Consider the following 21,695-nt stretch of genomic DNA (forward strand, 5'->3'; position numbering starts at 1 on the left):
CTGGAATGTCAAAGTATAAAATTCAACCTCCCCAGCTTTGTCTGTCACTAATTAGCTGTGTTGCCTTAGTCATAGCACCTCTCACCTGCCTTTTCAAAAGTTAAATAATAGGGTTAGGTTCTGTTCCTTTGTCTACAAAATGAAGACTGAGCCTTCCGGGCTATGCTGAGTGTTGTGGACACAAAGCCAGCCAGGATGAAGGCCCATCTTGAAAGGGTGCAGGACGTTGAGGGAGAGCCACCAATCCAACAATTATAAAAGAAGATGACAAATGTTCTGTTTGAAGCAGGACAGAGAGGGCACCCTCCCCCTCTGGCAAAGTGTGGGATTTGGGCTGGAGGTGTTAAGAAAGACTTCCCAGAGTCATTACAGGGAGGGTAGGAATTAAGCAGGCAGGCAGGGAAGGAGGGGTATCCAGGCAGAGTCAACAGGATGTGAAAGCACAGCGTGAGCAAAGAAAACTGAGGGAGTTCCAAGAGTTTGGTAAGGACATCTTTACAAAACTCTTTGGTAAAGAGTTTACTTTCCCTCCTGGACATGCCTATCGTTGGCTTCCGTGAGGCCTCACAGAGCAAACACAGCAGCTTCTCATTTGGAGATATCAGTCAGCCAGCGTCTATTTGTGGCACCTACTAAGTCCCCTAACAGATGGAGGAGATGCATACATGTCTGGCGGTTTAGAGTCCACCCGGTTCTCACGTGGGGTTAGTGAAGTACAGGAGCCTTGTTTGCCCAGCTACACACACACACACACACACACACACACACACCATTATGTTAACACCCATATTTTAGTTCTGAGAAGGTTCCAAGGTTGTCCACTCAGAACGTCAGGGGAGTTAAGATGAGAGAAGGAAGCAAGGTATTTGAGTTCCTTCATCGGTGGGGAGGCTCCTCTTTGCAAAGGTCAGTTTAGGCCTTGGGAATAACACTGCCCCTTCCTCAGCTCTCCACCTGTGGTGCCCCCCACCCCCTCCCCCCACCCCCTGGGGTGGAGGCAGCTTTGGTCCTTGTGGTTCACATCCGACCTCCTGGCAGGAATTGTAGATTTAGTCAACAACACTTAAATCTTGAAAAATAAGCAAAAGTGGAGGAGGGGGCAGGCACACTCACAGTAAAGAAAGGAACATCAGAAGTGAGTGAGGGAAGGGGACACAAGGCAGTGCCCAGGGTGGGCTGCAGAAGACACGAGAAGAGAGAAGATGCTTCTGCTGCTACTCCTGGGGGCCGCCGCAAGCAGATGTCTACATGATGAGACACAGAAGTCTGTGAGCCTTCTCAGGCCCCCTTTCTCCCAACTTTCCTCAAACTTCCGCTCATCCTCCCACACTCTGCCTGACTCTCATGATCCTCAACCCCTCCGAATCCAAACCTGCTATATAAGAGACCCTGTGTCAGATGGAGCTTGGGATCCCAAGGGAGATGGGGTGAGTGGGGAATCCCAAGCCCTGGCTGCAGTGACAGAGGCTGCTCAGCGACTCCAGGGTGTCCTAGCAGGTGAGTGGGTGACCAGAGGAGTCGGGAGGGCTCAGGAACAGAGGGATCGAAAGCAGACTGCCTCCACAGAAGAGGAACTGAGACTCTAGGCTGCTGAGGTAAAATGGACCTCTTGTCTCGTTAAGTGCCTCCAGTGCAAGGACCTCTGCTTCTGAGCCGAGACCCTGCACAGTACTGCCATGCTGTCTGGGGAGACCCAGACACCCCAAACTACCACAGGTGAGTTCACATCATTGTGAATGCGTACAATTCCTCTTCAGAGGTACCCAGTCTCCAGCTCACCTGCAGATATTCATTCTTGGCAGGTGCAGCCTCTTGAATTTAGGGTACAGAGGAGAGAGTTGCCTGGGTGCAAAGGTGAGAGCAGTTTCTCAGATTTGGGGATCTGGAGATCCGCAGCCTGGCCAGCCCTCTCCAAGACCACCAGCATTGGAATCACCAAATGTGCTCCCTGACACTACAGCCCTGAACCACCTCTCCCCCTGACTTTATTAAGTAGGATATTGGTGGTGGGGGTGATAGAGCTCCCTGTTCTAGCCAGCTGTCTGCATGACACTGAGGCAGACGAAGGATAGAAACCCTCCGCCCTCACTCCCAGTACCCAGTTTCCTATGGTCCTATCCGTCCAGCCCATCTGCTGATCTAGACGCCACATTTCACTCCCTACCAGATCCCCGATGCCCATCTCCGAGGTTATGCCTTGTGGCCAGAGCAGGGTCCCCCGCAACTGGTCCAGCCAGATGGGCCTGGGGTCCAAAACACTGATTTTCTCCTGTATGTGCGGGTTGCCCACACTTCCAAGTGCCACCGAGAGGTGAGGTTCAAATCAAATCCTTTTTCCCTACTCTGCTTCTCTTAATCTTAAATATGAGGGGTAAGGGACATAAAGCAGTTTTTATTAAATTGTTTATTTGAGGTAACTTGGGGCATGTTGATGAAGTTTGGATGGGGATTAAAAACCCTCTATTCCATCCCTTGGTACCACTGGACCTCCGTTTTCAGGAAGATTTCTCCTGTGTTACCCTACTTCTCTCCTTTCTTCCCCTGCATTGTCCTCACCCATCCACAGCCCTCTCTCATTGCCTATGCTGCCTGCTGCCAGCTGGACTCAGAAGACAGGCCCCTTGCTGGTACTATTGTCTACTGTGCCCAACATCTCACCAGCCTCAGCCTCAGCCACAGTGACATCGTCATGGTGACTGCTGCATAATGACAGGTTGGGGGAGGTGGGGAAGGTCATGCAGCTTTCCCACATGAAGTGGAGGAAACTACTAAAGATGGAATAGGAGGTGCCTTGGGGTCTAAGAAGTGATGGGGCAGGGGGGCTATGGAGTGTCTGGGCAATCCTGCTGCAGACCCAGTCTCCCTCACCCTGCTGTCCCTGTCCATAGGCCACACTACACGAATTGCTCCATATCCTGGGTTTCTCTGGACAGCTCTTCAAGAAGTGGCGGGATTGCCCCTCAGGACCCAGCGGTAAATGAGAGGAACGAGGAAGAGGTCTTCCCACAATGTCGATTGGAGAGAATCACTGCTATCTCATGAACTTCTTCCTTCCAATTCTACCTCACCTTTCCTAAGTTTTCCTCTCACATTGCCTTTTCCCCTTTCTCTATTCAGTTCAAGAGAACTGTACTACAAGGCAACAGGTGACAAGGCGAGATGAGTGGGGACAGCTGCTTCTCGCCACTCCAGCTGTTAGCCACAGCCTGGCCAAACACTTGGGAGTGCTAGGAGTTTCCCTGGGCGTCCCCTTAGAAGAAGAGGTGAGAATAAGAACAGCCTGGGGTGTCGGAAGGAAGAAGCAGTAGCCAGGTGGCAACCAGCTACCTCCTCCAGTAGGGCCCTTTGTCTTCACACTGGGAGGCCCGACTACTCCAAGGCTCTATAATGACTGCTACCTTTGATGGGGCCCAGCACGCTCGACTAGACCCAATCACTCTTGCTGCCTTCAAAGACTCAGGCTGGTACCAAGTCAATCACAGTGCTGCAGAGGAGCTGCTGTGGGGCCGGGGTGAGAGATAAGGGAGAAATACAGAGGGGTGCATGTGGCTGAAGTCAGCTTGGGGAGAGTGAGAGAGGCTGGACAGGATTACCTGCTGCCCAAGGTGGAATGGAAGCTGCAAGCACAAACAGCACCGAGGGATGTTTGGGGCTTCATTTGTCCTGAGGGCTCTGTCTCTTCCTCTCCTGCAGGATCTGGCCTGGAATTTGGCCTGGTGACCACATGTGGGACTGGCTCCTCAGACTTCTTCTGTACTGGCAGGTGTGTGTGCTGAGTAGTCGAGGGGCTGTACGGCCGTCAGCAATCCTAGTGTCCCTCTATCATCCCCTCCCTACAGTGGACGGGGCTGCCACTACCTGCACCTGGACAAGGGAAGCTGCTCCTCAGACCCCGTGCTGGAAGGCTGCCGCATGTACAAGCCCTTGGCCAACCGAGTGAGTAGACTAGAAAACACAGAGTGAAACTGAGCCGGCCTGGAGAGGAGTCAAGTTCGAAGGCATCGATACAAACACTATTTTACCTTCTACCCTGCCCTTCAGAGTGAATGCTGGAAGAAGGAAAATGGATTCCCACCTGGGGCAGAGAATCCCCATGGGGAGATCTACCATTCCCAGAGTCGGTGCTTCCTTGCCAACCTCACATCACAACTGCTCCCTGGGGACAAGGCCAGGTTTCCCTCGCAGATCCCACACCAGCAGGAAGCAGAGCTCACTGGCCACTGCTACTTACATCAATGCACAAAGAGGGGAGCCTACAAGGTGCAGGTGGAGGGATCCCCCTGGGCCTCATGCCCTCCAGGAGAGGCTATTCAGGTGGGTGTTATAGGTGAGGAAGCTATAGCACTCTGGCAGAAAGAAATTTGGAAATGCTTATACAGTGGTCCTACCCAACCTGTTTTATGTTCATTTTTTTTTTACTAAGCAGCCACAGAGCCCACGACTTTGAGGTAGACTTCACATTTTCCTTAGAAGGAGGGTTTGAGCAGGTAACTGAGACTCTAACCATACCCTGCTACGTTTCCTTGTAGATACCCGGGTACTATGGTCTTCTCTTCTGTCCCCGAGATCGGCTGTGTCAGACTAATGAAGGGGCAGATGCTGTTACCACCCCACCTATGAGTCTTTCAACCCAAGACCTGTTATTCAGGCTATCTTTAGCTGGGCCCCCAGGCCATTCCCTGGGGAAGGAAGAACAGGAAGAGTTGACTGAGGCAATTCTACAGGCTCTGGTGAACAGAGGAACTGGCAGGTAAAGGGACAGTTTGGGCTGATTTTTACTATGTGCCAGGGAGAATGCTAAGTCCTTTACTTCACAACTGTCCTCTGAGACTTTCTTTTCATCCCACTCTTAAGCCTGCATATTTGATATCTTCCAGGGACTATACCTCCATTAAGAGATCCAAATGTCCATTTAGGTGCTACTTCCACAGCCCTTCAATTACCACTAGCCTGGTATTCACTGTGCATATAAGGAAGTCTCCTGGTTGCCAAGGACCTTCAGTTAGTGTGCTCCACAGGGCCCTCACCCTGACTCTCCAGAAGAAGCCTCTAGAAGTATATTACGGAGGAGCCAACTTTACTACAAAATACAGCAAGTAATACTCCAAGCAGTTTTCTTTTCCAAATTTCTAGAATGTAGATGTTTGAAACTGCATTTATTAAGCAGTTATTCATTTCAGAAAACAAGGATCCCTGACTAACATTACCTCAAGCCTATCATTATGGGACCTGTCCACTCATGAGTGGGGTTCCCCCAAGTCTAGGAGATAGGGGTCCTAGCACCCTTCCTTTCTTAAGCACTACCTAGGCACCACGTCTAGCTACCTAAACACCAGTCTAACCCTTCCCCCTTAGCCACTTCCCTCACCATCGGGTTAAATCTCCTTCCAATAATCTAAGCTGCTGACTTGGAATTTTATCTTACTCCCAACTTTCAAGTTCTATAGCTGCTCTTACTGATTTCCTGTTTAGTTCACTGTCTGGATGAAACAGGGTTTTGTGGGCTCTGTGTATTATAAAGGTAAAGCCCTTCACCTCGTTGGCCTAGCCATTACTCCAAGCAAACTATTACTTCTATGTTCCTAGGTTGCTGGTTACCTCGGGCCATAATTCCTCCATGATCCATCTAGGTCTGTCCACAGGGCTCTGCCTAACACTGCTTATCCTGGTGGGTGCACTGGGAATCATGGCCTATCAGAAACGAGCTACTCTTCAGGTGGGACCATCTGCCCCTTACCATTCTCCAAAGGTCCAAAATACAACTAGGGGCTTAGCTGAAGGAATAAGAGAGGTGTGATAGTACTGAAAGCATGATGGGGCAGGACAGAACTTATTTCTTTAAGACAGCTGGGTGGGCCCTGGCTATTGTGGCTCAGTGGACTGAGTGCTAGCCTGCAAACCAGGGGCTCGCTGGTTGATTCCCAGCTGGAGCACGTGCCTGGGTTGCAGGCGAAGTCCCTGATTGCGGGCCATGTGAGAGGCAACCACAAATCGATGTTTCTCTCCCTCTCTTTAAAAATAAATAAAATATAAAAATTAAATAAAATTAAAAAGACAACTGGACGGGAGGTCAATCTACTATCTACCCTTAAGTTCTACTTTTCTCAACATGCCTCTTTCATACTGGGTTTACAATGGAAAAAAAGGGTAGACTTAACATTCCAAAGATTCATCCTTTATTTTGATATAAAAAATAAACTCTTCTATCTCTAAAGAGTATCACTTGTTCTCATACTGCTGTAGAGCAAACTTACAGAATAAGAACATCTGCTAGCAGCTCCAAGGATATCACACATGCTTTTGAAAAAATCATTGCTATTTGAGTTCAAACACACATCAGTATGGAGGAAGGAGCAACTAATTATCTCCCTCTTCTAATTTTTCCATAATTTTACTATATCATCACAGGAAAGCTGGTGGTTAGAATGTCACATAATTATGTCAGAATTTGCTAAGGGTGGTGAAACCAGTCATCTGAATCCAGCTAAATACAAAAACATGACCTTTCATTGCCCTTCTCTCCTATTTCTGGAGTTGGAGGGCTCTACTTTATAACCCCATGAACCAGCAGTAGACTTGAGTAACAATGTGTAGGCGCCTTTTGGTTATAGTTACAAAAGAAGCCATTAAATTCTTGAGTGTCTGACATCTCTTGAGGCAAGACTGCTGATCTGGATTTGCTTAGATTGAAAACATACTAGGAGTCCAGCGAATACTGAAATAACCAGACCTGTGGTATTCAGCGACTTTGGTCAGCAGATCAGGATACCATTCCCAGACCTTTAAGTGACACACCTGAAGTTCTCACTGTCAAGTTGTGGCTTTGACTTCATCAGCTATGGTTATCTTCTCTGATTTTAATGCCTATCAGTCTTTACCAGCTGTAGCAGCCACTGCTTGGTAAAACTTTGCCACGAAGTCTGGCTCACTGATCTCCAGCTGCCTGACAAATTCATTGCGTTCCTCCTCGGCCCAACCTCGAAACCACTGATCCCAAAGACGCAGCTGGCACTCAAAGATACAGGGTGGTCGATTTCCTCCAGACACACTAAGCTGCTCTAGACCTTCCAGCAATGGCTGTAATTTTCCCGGTACTGCTTTAGCTACCAGGTCCTGCAGGAAACGTTCACGCTGAGGATCTGACCAACTGGCAAACCAGTGAAGAATACACTTCATTTCCTGGGAAGTGATGTAAGACATTGGGGGAGGGGAAGAGTTGGTAAAATTGTCTGGCACCGAGGGTAAAGGAGAAGGAAAGGATAGTTGCATCGATGATGAAGATGAGTCCAGTGGCATCCTGAAACATAAAAGCACTGTTATATACTCCTTAGACAGAGCAAACAAAATACAACTTCCCAACAAGAAATCTTATCATACTCAATCAGCATCTATAAAGAAAGTTACTTTTCACTAATATAATTTACAAAAATTAGGTTATTATCAAACTACTTTAGAGAAGTCATCTAAGAATAATTTTATTTTACACTTGCCAACCTTCTTTTTCAAATCAATTTCCCTCCCTAACCACTGTTTCTCTCCATCTTTTTTTTTTTCAAAAAATACTTTATTTATTTTGAGAGAGAGAAAAGGTGGGAGAAAGAGAGGAAGAGAAACACTGAAACATCATTTGATTCCCTCTCATATGTCTCCAACTGAGCATCTGGCCCACAACCCAGGCATATGCCCTCGCTGGGAATTGAACTGACAACCTTCTGGTTCAGAGGCTGACACTCAATCCACTGAGCCACATGAGCCAGGGCATCATTCTTATAAAAATATATAAAAATAACTTTTTTTTTCAAGTGACCAAAAATTTTTGGCTAACACCATGACAGTTTCCCCTGTTAGTCTATTAGTCTCTCTACTAGACTTTGGTGATTAAAAACAAGTAGTCTTGTACTGAACAGTGAAAATGCCAAGGGTGAGGGTAGTTTACAGTTTTACTATATGAAAAATGTTTTCAAATAACATCTCTCCCTTTGGCCATATCAGTTCAGACCATCGAGATACATATTTTAAATACACACTTCTTCACTTCTCCAAAATCTATCATCATCTACATCTGGCCATTTTTCCAAAATGACATCAATGATGTAACCTGTCAAGTCTCCTTGAATGATGATTTTGTCCTCCAGTTACTAAGGCACTACAAAATTTTTGAGCAAAAAAATCTGTTTCTTTTTAAGATCAATTTCATAAGTTGCAAGGCCATATACTCTTTTTAAATTTTTCATCTGAGGATATATTTATTGATTTGGGCAGGGGGGGAGAGAAGAGAGAGAAAAAGAACATCGATGTGAGTAAGAAACATCAATTGGTTGTCTCCTCAAACACCGGAACAGGAAATCAAACCTGCAGCCTTTTGGTGTACAGATGACCCTTCACCAAGTAGGCCACCCAGCCAAAGCAAGGCCATATACTCTTATATAATTCTTTGCTCTGGGAATTTTGGCTATCATAATCTTTTTTGGCAGTCGTCTTTTTGTTTGTTTGTTTGATCACTTCCACATCTCTTTTGTTTTTCCTTTTCTTCCTCTTCTCCTGCTGTTCCTTGACCCTCGATAATTCCAGCTTATCCAATACATTTCTTGCCCATTTTCTCCTGCCTATTTCTATGTTCCAGGTTGAGTAAAGAAAAAAACAATGATTAATGTGGTCCATCTTATGGATGTGATAGAAGGTACCCGTTTTTTAATCAAGTATATACACCTGGTCAGGGAAGGCCCAATGCTAACCATTCCAGAGCCATCAACAGTGGAGGGGAAAAAATACATCACATACAATGAATGAATCTCCTTTGCAAGGTACACAGAGCTTCTAAAATATGCCAACAGCCCTGGCTGGTGTGGCTTAGTGTATTGAGCACTGGCCTGCAAACTGAAAGGTAATTGGTATGATTCCCAGACAGGGTACATGCCTGGGTTACAGGACAGGTCCCCAGTTGGGGGCATGTGAGAGGCAACTGATCCATGTATCTCTCACACACCGATGTTTCTCTCCCTCTCTCTCCCTTCCCTTCTCTCTAAAAGTAAATAAATAAAATCTTTTAAAAAATAAATAAAATATGCCAAGAAAATGATAACACCCATTACTTCTTTACATTTCCTGTAACGCACCAGGAAGAAGGGCAGAAGTGATGTGCCCTGAACCAAAATAAGATAACACAGTAAGAAAAACAAAAGAACAGTCACGTGTTTATACACGACTGAAAAAAAAGCATAGTTGGTTTCTTGACTTACAGATCTAACAAGTGTTACACTGCTGTAGATGTATAACAGATCGTGTGTTTCAACAGTTTTCCCTGAAGTTCAACATAGTATACCTATTGATCGCCCTATCACTGATGTGCATCACTAATGCAACTATAAGGTCCGCCAACTTGAATGGTTTTCAAGGACCACAATTTGAATCTCTAACAATGAAAACTTTAAACTTCTACTGTATATGGGCTATCGTACTGTTTGTGCCAAATGGATTATTTGTAAATTAACATCAGTTCAGTACCAACCAGTCCTGCGAGGCTTTTTTCCGTGGCCCTACAAGAAGCAATTTCTCCTAAAAGAACTGTATTCCCTTATTCGGAAAAAGAATTTTTCCCGAGTCTTGCGACATGGCTTCCACGGCAAACTCAAGTTCAACAATCAAGATTTGGTTCAGTCTAAGTTCGAAGGCACGCTGCTGCTACTTTTCCACTTTGGAGGCCCAACAGCCCGGCACTTCGAGGTCCCAAAGAAAAACGTAGCCTTAGATGGGAGTGGCGGGGATTAAGAGGACGGGAGGCAGCATCTGTTTCCCTAGAAGAAACTTGCCCCACGAGGGTGACCCGCAAACACCGAGTCTGACCCAGTCCAGACAAGGACTTCTACCCCGCTTACCTCCCCTTTCCTCTCACAGGGAACCGAGAGACCATCATAAGAGTACTTGGGCTCCATCTACTGCCAAGGCTTCCATGTTTCCTGAAAACCCTAAGCAAGGCCAGCCAGGCAGCCCACGCACTTCCGGCCCCGGACCAGCCCCAAACACCCAAGCGCCCCAGCGTCAGGTCCGGAGAGAGCCGAATAACTCCGATCCCGATTATGCCAAAGTCGAGCGCTTCCGAATAGATTCGATTCAAAGCCTCGGTAAAACGAAAATAACCGAACTCTGAAAGAGGGATGAGGGAGGGGGGAGCGTCTGGGAAAATGGAAAGAACCGATTGGTGCCGATGTGGAGACGGAAATACCCGAGCAGTGCCGGAGGAACTCGGGGAGTTCTGAGTGGTAATCGAGGGGAGGATTATGGCAATGGGCGGAGTCAGATCGGTACGTTCGAAGGGCGTTAGCGGAAATTACCGAAGATGCCCGAAGCCGTCGGGACGGACCCGAGTACCTCACGCAAGATGGCGGAGCTGGAGGAGGTGACTCTGGACGGGAAGCCTCTTCAGGCGCTGCGGGTGACCGACCTGAAGGCCGCACTGGAGCAGCGAGGCCTAGCCAAGAGCGGGCAGAAGAGTGCCCTGGTCAAGCGGCTCAAAGGGGTGAGGAGACGGCCTTGCCGGGGTGTCGGAGGGGAGCGGACCCGGTAGAGACGAGTCTCTGCTGCGGCGCAGGCGCAGTGTCGGGGCTCGGCGCGAGCTGGCTCAGGCCGCCAGCGCGAGCCTCCGGAGCCGTGCGCACGGTGGTTGGCGAGGCTCGCGCTGGTATAGAGATAGCGCCGGTTCCCGCCTTAACGGCAGCAGCGCGAGCCCAAAATGGGAGGGTGCGCGCTACTCTCCGGAGTGTCTTAAGCTCCTTCCTTCTTTCCCCACCCCCTCCTTGTTTGTGTCTGTGGTTTCGGCGCATGCGCTGCAGAAGGAGTTAAATCCCACTACTACCGCCGGTGTTGCTGGCCTGTGGGGGGGCTGGTTTCGGCTGGGGGGTAGTTTAGGGGTATAGTTGAGCGGAGAGGTTGATGGGGTTGGTATCGATATATAGAAAAATCGGATTGGAGTAGGGTAAAAATGTCTGATTACATTAGGAGATGTGATGAAGAGAATCTTTAATTTGAAGGGATATGGTTATAGAGGGGTGTATAATTTATAGGGCATCCACAGCAATTTGGGTAGATTGGAGTTTGATGACTTGGTGAGAGAGGTGAGGCAGGTTGGTATATATGTTGGTTTTTAATCGGTTTGAGTAGGTTAAGGTAGGATAGTTGTGAGGTGGATGGATGGATAGGTGTGTATGGGTTTGGTGTAAAAGGAGGGAAGATGAGGACGTCTTGATTTTAAGTGGGGTGAATTAGGATATGTGGTGGGTAGTACAGATTAGGGCTTGGTTGGCTCAAGGGTTGAGTTGGCAGATTGTTGCTTTATACATAAACTGACAATTTCTTGGGGAGGATCGTTAAGTCAGACCACAGTTTACAGGGTCTGCTCACTTTGTTCTGTAGTCTCTTCTTTAAATTTAATAAATCTAGGTGCCACTCTTTTGGAAGGAATCTTAAGTAGATCTGGTCCAGGGTAACTGTAAATGTAGTCCTGGTTAACTGTTTGACCAAGTAATTAAATCAGTCCAAAACCAGCAGCCCCATGGTTTCGTGTATTTGGAGCTGATTTGAGGATTTGAATTTTACCTGCAGTGCCAGGTTTAGAAGGGGCACTAGTCAGAAGTCCAAAAGACTATAGAGGTTATATTGTAGTACTGGCTCAGTCACTGTCACTGATTTCGTTAGTCAGGTCACTGATTGTCTTATGTGCCTGCATTTTAACTCTGAACATTCGGGAGTAGTAACCTTGGCTACCTTTAAAGGGTCTTCTGAAGATAAATGAGAACAGTATTAGTAAACGGCTTTTAGGCCGTTTCCTCCCTGGAAAGAGAATACAGTTTAAGTGTGTATGGTTAGTTGTTGCATTTAACGAAAAGATTGGGGGAGGGGTGGCTTTTTTCCACCTGATTTCTGACTTTTTGCCCTTCTCTACACCAGGCTCTAATGCTAGAAAATTTACAGAAACACTCAACACCCCATGCTGCATTTCAGCCGAATTCCCAGGTAAGAAAGAAGGTTCATTAGAGGGGGTAGGCTCTTTGGATGCCTAGACACATGGAAAGATATGACGTATACTTGATCCTTAATTCCTTACAATATTTCCTAAGTTCCCTGGGTCAGAAATGTTCTTATACCAGGAAAGTTGAATTCTAATAAAAGAATTCAAGAACAGAATCAGAAGAGCTATTAATAACCAAAATCAGAGCAGAATTAAATGACAGAGATTAAAAGCACAATTCTAGCCCTGGCTGGTACAGCTCAGTGGATTGAGCGTGGGTCTTTGAACCACACAACAGTGATCGCGCGTGGTTCGATTCCCAGTCAGGGCACATGCCTGGGTTGCAGGCCACTTCCCACCAGGGGACTCATGAGAGGCAACCATACATTGATATTTCTGTCCTTCTCTCCTTCCCTTCCCCTCTAAAAATAAATAAATAAAATCTTTTTTTTTTTAAAAAAGCACAATTCTAAGAATCAGTAAATCCAGGAGCTGGTTCTTTCAAAAAAGAAGAGCTGTTAGTTAATTTCTAATACATACTTGAAATGGTGTGTACAGAAAGATGTTGCTCCAACTTAAGTGTTGTACAGGAATCTGAAGCCATTTATTTGCCACTGATTTGGGGGAAGTAGTAGTCTTTGAATGTATAAATAAAGTAGTCAATCACTAGGGCAATTTAGGAAAATACTTGCTGAGGAACTCTCGTATTGATTTAGATTTTTAAAGAATTTGGTCTTTTGGAAATCACCCACCATTAAAAGTGTTAATATTGACTATGCAGTTACTCCTAAACATAATTAGTTGCTCTGTTACTTAAGGCAAGATACTTCACCTTTGGAGGCCTTGGTTTCTTCAGTTTCCCTATGTGTAATACAAGAGACTGGACCAGATCCATAGTTTTATAACTGCTCTGCTCCAGTTTTGTGAAGCTGCTTTTGGCGGCTTCCTGGGAAATACACCTTCTTCCCAAGTGAGCAGGGTTCACACTCTGCTCTTAAACTAGATCTATCTGCTTTGTATATTGAGTTTTCGCATAAGACTTTAGAAGTAATCATTCTACAGTTTTCCTTTAAAATAAAAAACTATAAAAACTAAAATCTTAGCACTGTCTTAAACTGCATGATCTCTTAAGATTTTTTTTAGTTTTAAAATCCCCTCATTGTGCCCTGGCTGGTGTGACTCAGTGGATTGAGTGCCAGCCTGTGAAGCAGAGTGTCACTGGTTCAATTCCCAGTCAGGGCACATCCCTGGGTTGCAGGTCAGGTCCCCAGTAGGGGGCGTGTGAGAGGCAATCGATCCATGTATCTTGCACACTGATGTTTCTTTCCCTCTCTTCCTCCCTTTCCTAAAAATAAATGAATAAAATATTTTAGAATTCCCTCATTGTAGTGTATCATGCACTTAAAGGAAAAATCCAGATCTTTGTTAGTGCAGTGGTGTGCAGCTCCAGTACTAGATTAAGTCCCAAGATACTCTGGAAAAAAAGACTGCCTTCCTCCTACCTTGTTATCACCTCATTAAGTTGACTCTTAATCCAGCCAGCTTACAGAGGTTTCGTTAAGTACTCTAACAAGCATTAGAAACAATGTAAGTTAACCAGTTTATGATTATATTCCTTTTGCATTTTAGTCTTTGAAGCTTTGCTTTTACTGACATGGAATTTTTTTTTACAAGATTTTATTTATTTATTTATTTTCAGAGAGGGGAAAGGAGGGAGAAAGAGAGAAACATCAATGTGTGGTTGCCTCTAACGAGCCCTGGGGACGTAGTTGGGCCCGAAACCCAGGCATGTACCCTAGGCTGGGCATCGAACCAGCAGCCCTTTGGTTTGTAGGCTGGTGCTCAATCCACTGAGTCACACCAGCCAGAGCTATCATAGCATTTTTGCAACAAATATATGTATCCTCTAATATATGAACCCATACTTCATCAATGCCTGTTGAGTACCAAGAAAGTCATTTCTGCTTTATGTGAAAGCGAACATTTACCGTACTTAGGAAAGATAAATAGTAACATAGAAAGTATTTAGATTTTTTTCCTTTTTCTGGAATTCTAATAGGACTTGCCAAGCAAGACGGTTCTCAGGAGGAGGATTTGTGAAGAGAAAGCTGAAGGACAGAAGAGTGATGTGGGGGTCTGTGTTGCAAAAAAAAAAAAGGCAGGGAGGATTAAGCCTCTGGATTTTAAATATTGTTACCACAGATTTCTTATCACCCAAAGAAAATGCATCTTGAACTCTGTCTAAAAGTTGAATGGACATCCTTTTTCTAATTTCTTGCTTTCGTACTTTTAAGTACTATTCTTGAATTTTGGAGATGTTTGTCAAAATGTTGCCTGGATAGGTTGAGATTGGTCTTCTGTTAGCAACAAAAAGTGAACTAGAGTTTTTTTGTTTCATTTCTTGATGTTACTATCATAAGAAAAATTTAGATTTTCCTTTTTAAAGGTTTTATTTATTTTTTAGAGAGGGGAAAAGAGGGAGAAAGGGAGAGAAACGTCAGTGTGAGAGAGAAACATGGATCAGTTGCCTTGACCGAGGACAAATCCACGACCCAGACATAGGCCCTGACCCGGAATCGAACCAACAACCTTTTGCTTTGTGGAACAACACCCAACCAACAGCACATGTGTCACAGCTAGATTGTTTTTTGATAATATATTTTATTATCTAAAAATTTACATTACATGATGTAGTTTTACAGGAATGTATTTCTTTTAAGTTATTTAGGCATCATTCTTTGGATGGGAACTGAATATTTAAAATAAAAAAAATTACATGCAGTTCCTCTTTTTGCCATCTTTTATGTATCATAGGGCGATTTATTTTGGTCCTCAGCATAGAAGTAGCTTAAAAAGGGGCCATCTAACATTTTAATCATCTTTCTTGAGTCTAGTAAAGGGTAGACTTTTGGACCATGGAATGTTCTTCCTTGTATTTTCCTAATTTGCCTTCCTAGACTTTCCTTTTTGATGTCCTCTACACAGATCGGCGAGGAAATGAGCCAGAACAGTTTCATAAAACAGTATCTGGAAAAGCAGCAGGAGCTACTTAGGCAGCGTCTGGAACGTGAAGCTCGAGAAGCTGCAGAACTTGAAGGTAAGCCCAGAACTGTCACTACTTACAAGGAGTTCTTCATTCTTATTCCTATAACCAAGTAGATCGGCCTGTTTAGGCAATTTCAGGAATAAGTCAGTCTGAGACTAACTACTTATTTGCTTTGGTAGTTTATGGAACCAAGTGAGTTACTATTTACTTTTTGTCAGGGCAGAAGACACTTAATTTGACTATCTTATTGAAATAGGATTCCTGCCACCAGGAAGAGTTACAAGTAAATTAAGCCACCCTTTAGATGAGGTAGAGCTTAATCCTAGGGAGTTTTTCTCTATGTACAGCACTCTTTTTAGTAAATACTCTGTATCCATGACTTTGCCTGACCTCCTTCACTCCTACATATTCCCACATGCTGAGCCCTTCACTCCCTCCCTGCCCCGACCCGATCTGTACTTTGCAGAAGCTTCAGCTGAGTCGGAGGACGAGATGATCCATCCTGAGGGAGTGGCTTCCCTGCTGCCTCCTGACTTTCAGAGCAGCCTGGAGAGACCAGAGCTGGAGCTCAGCAGACATTCGCCCAGTACGTATCTCCCTCCCCACTGCGCTGTTTTGTCAATCTTGCGTAGTTGGTGGGGGGAGGTAGTTACACCTCCTTTCCTGCTAAGCCTCCGTTAAAGTCTCAGGGAAACTCTGTGACTTGATATTTGACATGTTTTTTATGGAAACTATGTCCTTTTTGAGGTCTCCTTTCACCACTATGTTGTGTTAAACTCTCAAAGTGTTTTATAAGGCAATTTGATTTTTCTTTTCATTTCTACCTTTTCAACCTCTTCTACCTCTGAATTTAGCAACAGTCACAACTTTTTATCACCTCTTTACTAATTATGTATATTATGAGTTGTGCATCCAGTCACCCCCCAAGAGGGCATCTACTACAGTTTATTAATTCATAATTTTTATTGAGCACCTGTTAATGCCAGGCATGTGCCAGGCACCAGGAATATAGTAAAGAAAGAGATAAGTCTCTGCCCTAATGAAATGTGTAGTCTAATGAGGAGATGGACATTAAACAAATTATGACATAATTAATTACAGTTGCACTGTGTGCTATGAAAGTCAGTGTAGAGTATTATGTGACCCAGTATGTGGCTACATTCAGGCAAGATTAAGTTTTTCACATTATTAGGCAACTAGTTTTGCATAGTATCTCATGCAAAAGTGTAAATGCAGCCTTTGTCAGGAAATACTTATCTAAGTATCCTTTCAGAAGAACATGTGCATAGGACTTGTGTACAGTAAATAGCTATATTTTTCATAAATTTTTATAGGGAAAGGCAGGGAGAGAAACATTGATTGGTTTCCTCTTGCACATACCCCAACTAGGGACCAAACCCGCTGTCCAATTCCAGACATGTGCCGGAATTGGATGAGTGAGTGACCTTTCAGTTTACAGGACAGTGCTCAACTAACTGAGCTACACTGGTCAAGGCAGATAGCTATATTGAACCAAATCTTAAATTAACAAGTATTTTTAATAATTTTTTAAAATATTTTTATTTATTTATTTTTGGAAAGACGGGTAGGGAAGGAGAAAGAGTGAGAGGAACATTGATGTGTGATTGCCTTTCATGTGCCCCCTACTGGGGACCTGGCCTGCAACACAGGCATGTGCCCTAGACTGCTAATCTAGCTGGTAACCTTTTGGTTTGGTTACCACGCTCAATAAACTAAGTTATGCCAGCCAGGGCTGAATCATTATTAATGTTAGTAGCCATGGTTAGTTGCTGGCTCTTCTGATTAATATAAAATTTCTTCTTGAAAATAGATTTTTAGGAGGTGTTTAATGGTTGGAGAGAAACACACTCTTTTAGATATTTCTTCTCAAATGTAAGAGTGACCGACCCTCAATTGATCCAGTTAGCTCTTAGCACTCTTTTTTCCTTGATCATGAAGCCAGGAAGAAGGGGGAAAACTCTTATAAATTAGTTGTCAGTGTTTCTTAAATAAAAATCACTTGAAGTATGTATTGATTCCTGCTATGTACGTATCTCCATACTAGAGTATGTGGGGAGTTAGCACATTTGTAAAAATCTATTTAGGGAGAGAGAAGACAGTTGCACATAAAACTAACACTAGAAGGTGGTATTTGAAAAAAAGATTATATTTATTTATTTTTAGAGAGAGGAAGGGAGGGGTAGAGAGAAGGTGAGAAACATCAATGTGAGAGAGAAACATTGATCAGTTGCCTCTTATAGGGACTGAATCCACAACCCAGGCAAGTGGCTTGACCAGGAACCAAACTGGTCACCTTTCACTTTCTGGGATGATGCCCAACCAACTGAGCCATACCGACCAAGGCTGGGACTCTACATTTTTTAAAGTCCTCCTGTAGTTCTGTTCTTATGGGACTCTACATTTTTTAAGTCCTCTTATTGTTCTATTGATCAACTCAGTTTATGAATGACTAACCGAAAGAATAGTTTTTCAGTATAATATTTAATCATGATCCTTGGTTTATATTTTAGCAACCTCCTATTTACGTGCTGTAGACAATCCCAAATAGGAAGAAAGAGTTGGTTTATAAAATCCTCCCTGACTGTCCTTCTTGCCTTCTTGTCTATCACTTTCATCAGATTTTTTTAGGTATTGGGAGTCAGTACTCACCCTCTAAATAGTCAGAAATTGTCTGGAGTCCCTTTTAGATCATGACTGGGTATACAAATATCCTATGTTAATTATTTCAAAAGGAGGCCAATCTAGGAAAATTAGGAGGAAAAAATATGCCAAAATATTTAAAAATGAATATTTAGAATACAGGTTCTTTAAGAAGTAGGCCCAAGGGATCTTATCTTAGCGAGGTTTTTGCTTACAGAACATGTAGTACTTACTACTTTTCTCATATTAAATCTGGATGCTGAGATGCTAGAGAAATGCTAGATAATGTTTAATGTAGACAGCCACCATGACTCAGATTTAGGTTTGGCACATTGCCAGGTCTCCATTCTTTTAATTTCTGTATCATATTCAAACCCAAATACCCTTTGGTTACAGGGGTTTGCTGTGATCTTTTATTTTTTAAGGCTTTATCTATTTTTTTAGAGAGGGAAAGAACGGAAGAAAGACAGGGAAAGAAACATCAGTCAGTTGCCTCTCACACACCCCTAGTTGGAGATGTGGCCCGCAACCCAGGCATGTGCCCTGACTGGGATTCAGACCTACAGCCTTTCGGTTTACAGGCCGATGTTCATTCCACTGAACCACACCAGCCAGGGCTTGCTGTGATCTTTACCTACCTTATGGAGGTCCTGTAAATCCTGTCCAGAGATCTGTCTTCTAGGGTGAAGAACCTACTCTCCAATATGGCTCTTCCATTGTTCAGTTGAAAACCTTACACATTGTCTAGCAGCTAGTAGCCAGCCACCTTGTCCTTTGTCCCGAAGGCATCTGGCTTTGGAATCTTGGAAATCTTAACATTTACCCTGACTTGCTTTTCAGTTCCCAAAATACATTTGTTAATCCATCCCCACTGTTGCTCCACCTTTTGCTAAAGGTGCTCAGTTTCTACACATACTATTCACATCTGGCTTAGAACACTTATGTGTCCCTGTGCTCATAATAGAAAGATAGCACCTTTCCCAAAAGCTTGTCTGCATCATAACAGCATTATACAAAGAACTAGAAAGAGATTCTTCATCTCTTATATTTTGTATTGTTTACTAAGTAAGCTCTTGTTTCATGTTGTCACATTTTTTGAGGGGGGGAGAGATGAATGTTCTTTGTTCCACTTATTTATACATTCATTGGTTGATTTTTTAAATTGAATTTATTTGGGTGACATTGCTTAGTAATAAAATTATAGATTTCAGGTATACAGTTCTATAATACATCATCTGTATATTGTATTGTGTGTTCACCCCAACTCAAGTCTCCCTCTATCATTGTTTATCACCCCTTTACCCTGTCCTACCTTCCCCAACCTTCATTTCCTTGTGGTAATCACTGTACTATTGTCTCTGTAGGAGTTGTTTTGTTTTGTTTTTGTGGGGGGAGTGGTTGGTATTTTTTCCCTTACCATTTATCTCCCTTATATCCTGCTGCCCATAGTCATCACACTGACATCCATGTCCATTAGTCCTTTTGCCTCTTTCCTCACTCCCTCTACCTCCCAGTCCCCATCCCCATCCCCATCCCCATCCCCATCCCCATCCTGGAGCTGTCAGCCTGCTCTCTATGAGTCTGTCTCTATTTGCTTGTAAGTTCAACTTGTTCACTAGATTCTACATATTAGTGAAATCATATGCATTGGTTGACTGTTGTATGTACCCTGACTTTACCCACAACCTTGCTTTATTGGGGCAACGCTCCAACCAGCTGAGCTACCTCACCAAGGCTATTGATTGATTTCTTACAGATTATTCTAAATGTTTACTAAAAAAATTTAGCTTGGTACTGTGTCTTTTAACCATACATCCTGTACACACACCCACAGTGCAGGTCTTTATTTACTAATTCAGGTAAAAAATGGTGTATATGCAGAGGTCCTGTTAAGTGATCATGGAGTAAAGTTTTACAAAATATGGGCAGTCTTCTAGTTCATTTTATAACTTTATTTATTTATTTATTTATAAAGATTTTATTTATTTATCTTCAGAGGGGAAGAGAAGGAGAGAAGTATCCGTGTATGGTTGCCTCTCGTGAGTCCCCTGCTGGGAACTGGCCTGCAACTCAGGCATGTGCCCTGACTGGGAATTGAACCACGATTGTGTGGTTCACAGGCCCGCGCTCAATCCATTGAGCTACACTAGCCAGGGCTAACTTTCTTTTTTTAGTTATAGAAGCAAAGACTAGTTCATTTTAAGATTGTTGAGACACAGAAATAAGAGAGGAGATCCTGCATTAGAGGTCACACCATCTGCTTTATTTGCCACCATTTTATGTACTATTAGTGTAGAGAACATAGCTTTGTGGACGTTAAACCTTTTGTACTGTATTAAAATGGAGCCCAATGGAGTATGTATCTGGAATGTAATGTTTTTTTAGGCTGTCTTCTATATACTGTCTTCTTACCAGTATTTGCATTGATGCTTTATTTAATGTTTTAATACTTTTAGAAAACTTAGAAATCTTCCAGCCCATTCCCTCCTTTTTCTCAAGTCAAGTCATTGAGACCAACTTACCATGTTTTGTAAAATGTGTGAGGAAATTTTTCCAGTTTTACGTGGAGTAGTATTTGCAGTAACCTAGACTGGCAGTTTCCAAGCTTTTTTTTAGTAGAACTTATTTTCCCTTAAAAAAAAATACCTCACCTTGAGCTCCATATATAAAACATAATTGAGAATGGCTCTTTCTGAAGCCTTGTCCAGTTTGCCTCTAGTAATTTCTAAGTACTTTAGGGCCCTGAAAACTATTTGTTTAAGATTGTTATTTTACAAACTAGTATATTAATCATAACGTATTGGTCAAAACTAGTGGTAGCAATTGGCAATCCAAAAAAATTGTGCATATAATGAAGTCATAAGTTTTGATTCAGAGTAAGAAAATATTTTATAGAAATAAGTGCATTTCGTATTTGTACATCTCTGCTAGACAGTTTGAATGCCCTGGTAGTTATTTTACATTTATTTGAGTTATTTGTAATAAGTGAATTGGTTTTGATGTACTAAAAATATTCCAGACATACAGGGCAGGAATTATTAATAATACCCTGACCCTTAGGGCTTTATAAGTCTTTTCTTCTGCATAGAAGTCAAATAAACTAATATCAGTATATATCGACGAGCTGGTGTACTATGATTGACTAAATTTAGAAGAAAGCAACCTTGAGTAAATGTTCATGTCATGAGTCTGACTTGATTTTCTTTTGTTTGATAGGAAAAAGCTCTTCTGTTTCTGAAGAGAAAGGTGACTCAGATGATGAGAAACCAAGGAAAGGAGAAAGACGATCATCCAGGGTCAGACAGGTAACCCAGATACCTCTTAAAGCGTTCATCACCTCTCTGGGCAATGCTTTGGGTATCTCCTTCTTTTCTTCCTACCAAACTATTTCATAGTTGGCGTCTCTAGGTTTCTATGCATTCATCTTCTCTTTCTCTTCTTTTTCTCATTTTTTGTTTTTTAATTTAGATCTGCTCTGGACTTCAGATTTCTGCGTGAATACTTTAAAAATAAAACTTAATTGTGAAAGTTAGTAGGCTGGTATATATTCTCTTCCTAAAGCGCATTATTTAAAAACATACAATTATTCAATAGCTTTAAATGAATATTTAAAAACATAATTCAATTAAAACCTTAAAACTATATGATATGATATGATATGATATTAAGTGAGCAAATATGAAAATATACGTGTAGTGTAATTGCGATTAGAAAAGAAACAATGGGGAAATTAAATATACCAAAATAAAAAAATAATCACATTAAATGATAATAGGTCGACTCCCCCCTTCTTTCTAGATGTTTAATTTGTATTTATTTTTAAAACTTGAAGCTGAAAAGTAAACTGGAAGTTTTCATTATTGTATTCCTTTCGGTCACTCTGATTCAGTAAGAGTCCGTAATTGTCCTGCTTGTTTACTGTCACACATTTCTGTGTTGCTGAAAAAAGCATGTCATTTGAGTTCCTCCTTCCTGTGCATGTCT

At 43.1% G+C, this 21,695-nt stretch overlaps 3 protein-coding genes across 6 annotated transcripts in view; 2 read left to right on the plus strand and 1 right to left on the minus strand.

Moving 5' to 3' along the window:
• The first annotated feature begins 1,202 nt into the window (after positions 1–1,202).
• On the plus strand, positions 1,203–5,846 carry CIROP (ciliated left-right organizer metallopeptidase). Its single transcript, XM_037037483.1, is given in 14 exon segments — positions 1,203–1,497; positions 1,632–1,716; positions 1,803–1,854; positions 2,168–2,512; positions 2,567–2,692; positions 2,889–2,973; positions 3,118–3,263; positions 3,337–3,511; positions 3,694–3,763; positions 3,840–3,936; positions 4,042–4,314; positions 4,530–4,750; positions 4,917–5,096; positions 5,587–5,846. Coding segments are annotated over 14 exon segments (2,361 nt in total). The 3' UTR covers positions 5,798–5,846.
• A 333-nt stretch (positions 5,847–6,179) lies between these two features.
• On the minus strand, positions 6,180–10,404 carry CUNH14orf119 (chromosome unknown C14orf119 homolog). 2 transcript variants are annotated; one of them, XM_037037619.1, is made up of 2 exons: positions 10,332–10,404; positions 6,180–7,297 (listed from the first exon to the last, which is right to left on the minus strand). In XM_037037619.1, the coding sequence occupies exon 2, from the start codon at positions 7,294–7,296 to the stop codon at positions 6,868–6,870; it is 429 nt and encodes a 142-aa protein (XP_036893514.1). In that variant the 5' UTR covers position 7,297; positions 10,332–10,404; the 3' UTR covers positions 6,180–6,867. The 2 variants fall into 2 exon arrangements, with proteins under 2 accessions (XP_036893514.1, XP_036893513.1); XM_037037618.1 differs by lacking the exon at positions 10,332–10,404 and adding an exon at positions 9,876–10,283.
• Positions 10,335–21,695, plus strand: part of ACIN1 (apoptotic chromatin condensation inducer 1) — a 30,822-nt gene continuing 19,461 nt past the window's right edge. For 2 of the 3 annotated variants that reach the window (XM_037037612.1, XM_037037613.1), the window contains exons 1-6: positions 10,335–10,516; positions 11,944–12,009; positions 14,064–14,138; positions 14,990–15,101; positions 15,517–15,636; positions 20,928–21,016. In XM_037037612.1, coding sequence (XP_036893507.1) covers positions 10,337–10,516; positions 11,944–12,009; positions 14,064–14,138; positions 14,990–15,101; positions 15,517–15,636; positions 20,928–21,016 — 642 coding nt within the window. In that variant the 5' untranslated portion in view covers positions 10,335–10,336. The remainder of the gene's footprint in view (positions 10,517–11,943; positions 12,010–14,063; positions 14,139–14,989; positions 15,102–15,516; positions 15,637–20,927; positions 21,017–21,695) is intronic. The other variant, XM_037037614.1, reaches the window with a different exon arrangement.

The sequence above is a fragment of the Sturnira hondurensis genome, unplaced genomic scaffold, assembly GCF_014824575.4.
Source record: "Sturnira hondurensis isolate 20B ecotype Veracruz unplaced genomic scaffold, ASM1482457v3 Scaffold0023357, whole genome shotgun sequence".
Classification (NCBI taxonomy): Eukaryota; Metazoa; Chordata; class Mammalia; order Chiroptera; family Phyllostomidae; genus Sturnira; species Sturnira hondurensis.

Bases quoted from the DNA above. Each gene is read 5' to 3' on its own strand.
- CUNH14orf119 (XM_037037618.1), bottom strand. From the start codon at position 9,913: ATGATGGTCTCTCGGTTCCCTGTGAGAGGAAAGGGGAG. The intron at 7,298-9,875 runs GTAAGCGGGGTA...TTTATGTTTCAG, and splicing joins CCTGTGAGAGGAAAGGGGAG to GATGCCACTGGACTCATCTT.